Source organism: Triticum dicoccoides, chromosome 7A (assembly GCF_002162155.2).
Source record: "Triticum dicoccoides isolate Atlit2015 ecotype Zavitan chromosome 7A, WEW_v2.0, whole genome shotgun sequence".
NCBI classification, from domain to species: domain Eukaryota; kingdom Viridiplantae; phylum Streptophyta; class Magnoliopsida; order Poales; family Poaceae; genus Triticum; species Triticum dicoccoides.
The window spans coordinates 232,750,188-232,753,743 of NC_041392.1; the positions used below are offsets into that span (position 1 = coordinate 232,750,188).

Below are 3,556 nucleotides of genomic sequence, written 5' to 3' on the forward strand. Positions count from 1 at the left end.
CATTGCCAGTGTAATACCACCACTGCAAAAAAATTCTCTACATACACACAAGTGGGAGCTGCAAGGGAAAACCGATCGAGAATTCAGCGCCACTTGCGCCGGCGGCGCCGTTGCTTCTTGCGACCCTATCACCCGCCACCGTCTTGGTTTTTCTTTCGCTCCGTTTTATGATGATTCAGTTCGGTCAATCAAAAGCAAAAGGATGATAACCCATGTTGTAATTCCACCAATCAAAACACACCCAAGCTCAGCTCAGTTCAGTTCAGTTGAGCCGACATGGTGCAGGCGGCGTCAACCGAGGGGGCATTCCGGTAAACACGCACCTGCAAGCGAAAGCACCGGCGCACCGGCACGCACCTCTCTCTCCCCCTCGCTCGCTCGCTCGCATGGCCCCGACCCGAGGGCGCTCACTCCCACACCCACACCCACACCCACACACGCACGCATATAAAATTTGCTCCACGCACACACAATCGCAGAGCCCCCAATCCCTCCGTGGATTAAACTAGTTCCGCAAAAGCAGAGAAGCCACCGCCTCCCTCCTTGGTTTTGCTGCTCGATCTCCTCTCTCTCCTTTTCTCTCTCTCTCTTTCCCCCTCCTCCATCGCTCGCCGTAAAGAAGCCATAGCAGAGGAGCGAGTAGCGTAGCGTAGCTCGGTGTGGGGGAGATCGAGCGGAGGGGGGAGAAAAGAAAGGAGCAATCGAGTGCTTCTGCTCCCCGGCTGGAAAGTCGCCCGTCTTTTCTTTTCCCCTGGGGAAGCTGAATTGGTGGATTGATTCGCGTGCGTGCGCGGTCATGGCGACGAGGCGGAGCTAGCCAGTGGAGGAGTCGCGCTTCTTCTCGATTTCTTCGGCTCGGCGCCGAGGGGAGAATTATTGGTGTTTGGGAGGAGGGAGAGGAGGAGGGAGCTAGCTGATGTACGGCTCGCCGGCGTCCAAGGATCTGAACCAGCCGCCGCCGCCGACGATGAACTCCTCCGGCCTCCTCAGGTACAGATCGGCGCCCAGCACGCTGCTCGGCGAGGTCTGCGAGGAGTTCCTCCAGCCCGGCCCGCGCGCCGCCAGCCCCGACGCCGCCGCCGCCGCCGACAACGTCTTCTCCCGCTTCCTGGCCGACCACCAGATCCGAGACACCAAGCCGCCGCCGCCGCCGCCCGTCGCGCCCGGGGCCCACTTCCCGGATGACTCCGCCGCCATGGCGTCCCAGCAGCACCAGCAGCAGATGATGTTCCACTCCCAGCACCAGCAACAGCAGCAGCAGATGCCCCCCGTCGGCGTCGAGGGGCTCTACCGCACCGTCAGCTCCGCCGGGATGGACTCCGCCACCGCCGGCGGCGCCAGCAGCCTGCTCCGGCAGAGCAGCTCCCCCGCCGGCTTCCTCAATCATTTGAACATGGACAACGGTCGGTACCTCTCCTCCTCCTCTCCTCCTTAATTCGGCCTTCTTTTGGTACTAGCCGCGGTGCCATAGTTCCTACGCGCCGCAATTATTACAGCCCGCTCTTGGCCAGTTCTTGTTGGGAGCACTTCCATTTCGGGAACTAAATCCCGCCTCCTTCCGCCGCTGAATTCAGGGTACGAGAGCATGCTGCGGCAAGGCATGGGCGTCGGCTTCCGGAACGGCGCCGCCAACGCCGCGGCCGTGGACTCCTCCGGCAGCAGGCTCAAGGGGCAGCTCAGCTTCTCCTCGCGGCAGGGGTCGCTCATGTCCCAGATCTCGGAGATGGGCAGCGAGGATCTCGGCGGCAGCAGCCCCGAGGGCGCCGGAGGCAGCCGCGGCTACATCCCCGGCTACCCGATGAGCTCCGGGTGGGAGGAGTCGTCGCTCATGTCGGAGAACATGTCCGGGATGAAGCGCCCCCGGGACTCCTCAGAGCCTGCCGCCCAGGTGCGTCCACAGTGACACTAGCATTTCATTCATTCGTTGCCGTGAGCACCGAACTGACGAGGTTCGGTCTCCCCGGTGCAGAACGGCCTGGCGCACCAGTTCAGCCTGCCCAAGACCTCGTCGGAGATGGCCGCCATCGAGAAGTTCCTCCAGTTCCAGGACGCCGTGCCCTGCAAGATCCGGGCCAAGCGCGGCTGCGCCACGCACCCCCGCAGCATCGCCGAGCGGGTAAACAAATCCACGCTGCCCGTTTAGATTGACAGTATTGTCGCGAGAACACCATTGCTACCATTAGTCTTCCTAGATCAAGCGGTTGATGTGCTGCTGATCTTTGCCCAGGTGAGGAGGACAAGAATCAGCGAGCGAATCAGGAAGCTGCAAGAGCTCGTCCCAAACATGGACAAGGTACACACCCTCTCTCTCCCAGCTCCCCCACCAGTCTGTAGCCTGTACCAATAGGAGATAGAACAGTGTATGGTTACCAAATGCGCCATGCAAGGACCACACCCAAAACTAACTTGTCCGAGACCTGCAACTCCACATTTCTCTCTCTGCAGCAAACCAACACGGCTGACATGTTGGATCTGGCTGTCGACTACATCAAGGAGCTCCAGGAGCAGGTCAAGGTACGCAAATCATCCTCCCAATTACCATAAACTTTCTCACCAAGAGAGGCATAAAATAAACCGGTTTCTTGATTAATTTGCGGGTGGGTCAACCTTTCCTGGCCAGTGAGGTCTAAATCAGGAGGCCGCTTTTGCCTTGCCCTGTGGCTGAGGGCGAAGGGCAAACCTTCTAATGATCTTATCTGAATTACTACTACTACGTACGTACTACATAATCCAGAAACCGGGCTTTGACAGTTACTCGTCACAATCTCTTTTGCATTGAAGGTGATCAACGAGAGCCGCGCCAACTGCACCTGCTCGGCGAGCAAGCATCAGCAACAGTACTCCGGTTGAGAGAAGAGAGGGGGGAGATCGGTCTCATCTCATCTCTAGAAGAAGCTCCGCTGTACAAGACCTGGAGAATTTAGAAACAAGATTGTTTGGGGAAGGTGTAACGCATGGTAGTAGCTTTTCGTTTTCTTTGCGGTTTGGGTATAAGCAGGCAAGCGAGCAAGCAGAGGAGGGCGCGCAATGGAGCAGTGGCATCATCAAGGATTCAAGCAAACAAGGGATGGGAGATCGGAGAAGGGAGGAGGAAGGGGAAGAAGATGGAGGCCGGAGAAAGAATTGTACAATATAGTTTTTGCTGTAACTTTGCTATATATACCCCCCAACCACGCCCGTATCCGGTGCATTCCCATAGAAAGTTACTACTGCCATTGTTGTCAGCGCTGCTGCAAGGAGCTCTAGGCTCTCTCGCTTAACACCGTCACTACTCACACGGTCACACTCCGTCGCCAATAAAAAATATTGCACCGCTTTGCTTTTGTGTTTTGCGTTGCGGCCAAGCCCATTCCTGGCAGCAATTTTGTGCCGGACGATCGGGTCAGATGCGTTCAATTCTGCTTGCCCAATATAGTCCGGGCTTGAAAGTGAAAGGCCGGGGCGAGTCGGCATAAAGGCTGGCCGGTGAGTTCACGGAGCGGCGTCCAATGAACGGCTGAGAACGCGTGGCTACTTTATCGCCGGGGGTCGCTGTCTCTCCTCCAAAATATAGTCC

The 3,556-nt window shown here is 57.7% G+C and overlaps 1 protein-coding gene across 1 annotated transcript; it reads left to right on the top strand.

The window, feature by feature from the left end:
* Nucleotides 1–429: 429 nt before the first annotated feature.
* LOC119328803 (transcription factor bHLH130-like) lies at nt 430–3,323 on the top strand. The gene is made up of 6 exons (XM_037601786.1): nt 430–1,403; nt 1,575–1,888; nt 1,970–2,116; nt 2,228–2,293; nt 2,446–2,514; nt 2,782–3,323. The coding sequence occupies exons 1-6, from the start codon at nt 917–919 to the stop codon at nt 2,848–2,850; spliced, it is 1,152 nt and encodes a 383-aa protein (XP_037457683.1). The 5' UTR covers nt 430–916; the 3' UTR covers nt 2,851–3,323.
* The last annotated feature ends 233 nt before the right edge of the window (nt 3,324–3,556 follow it).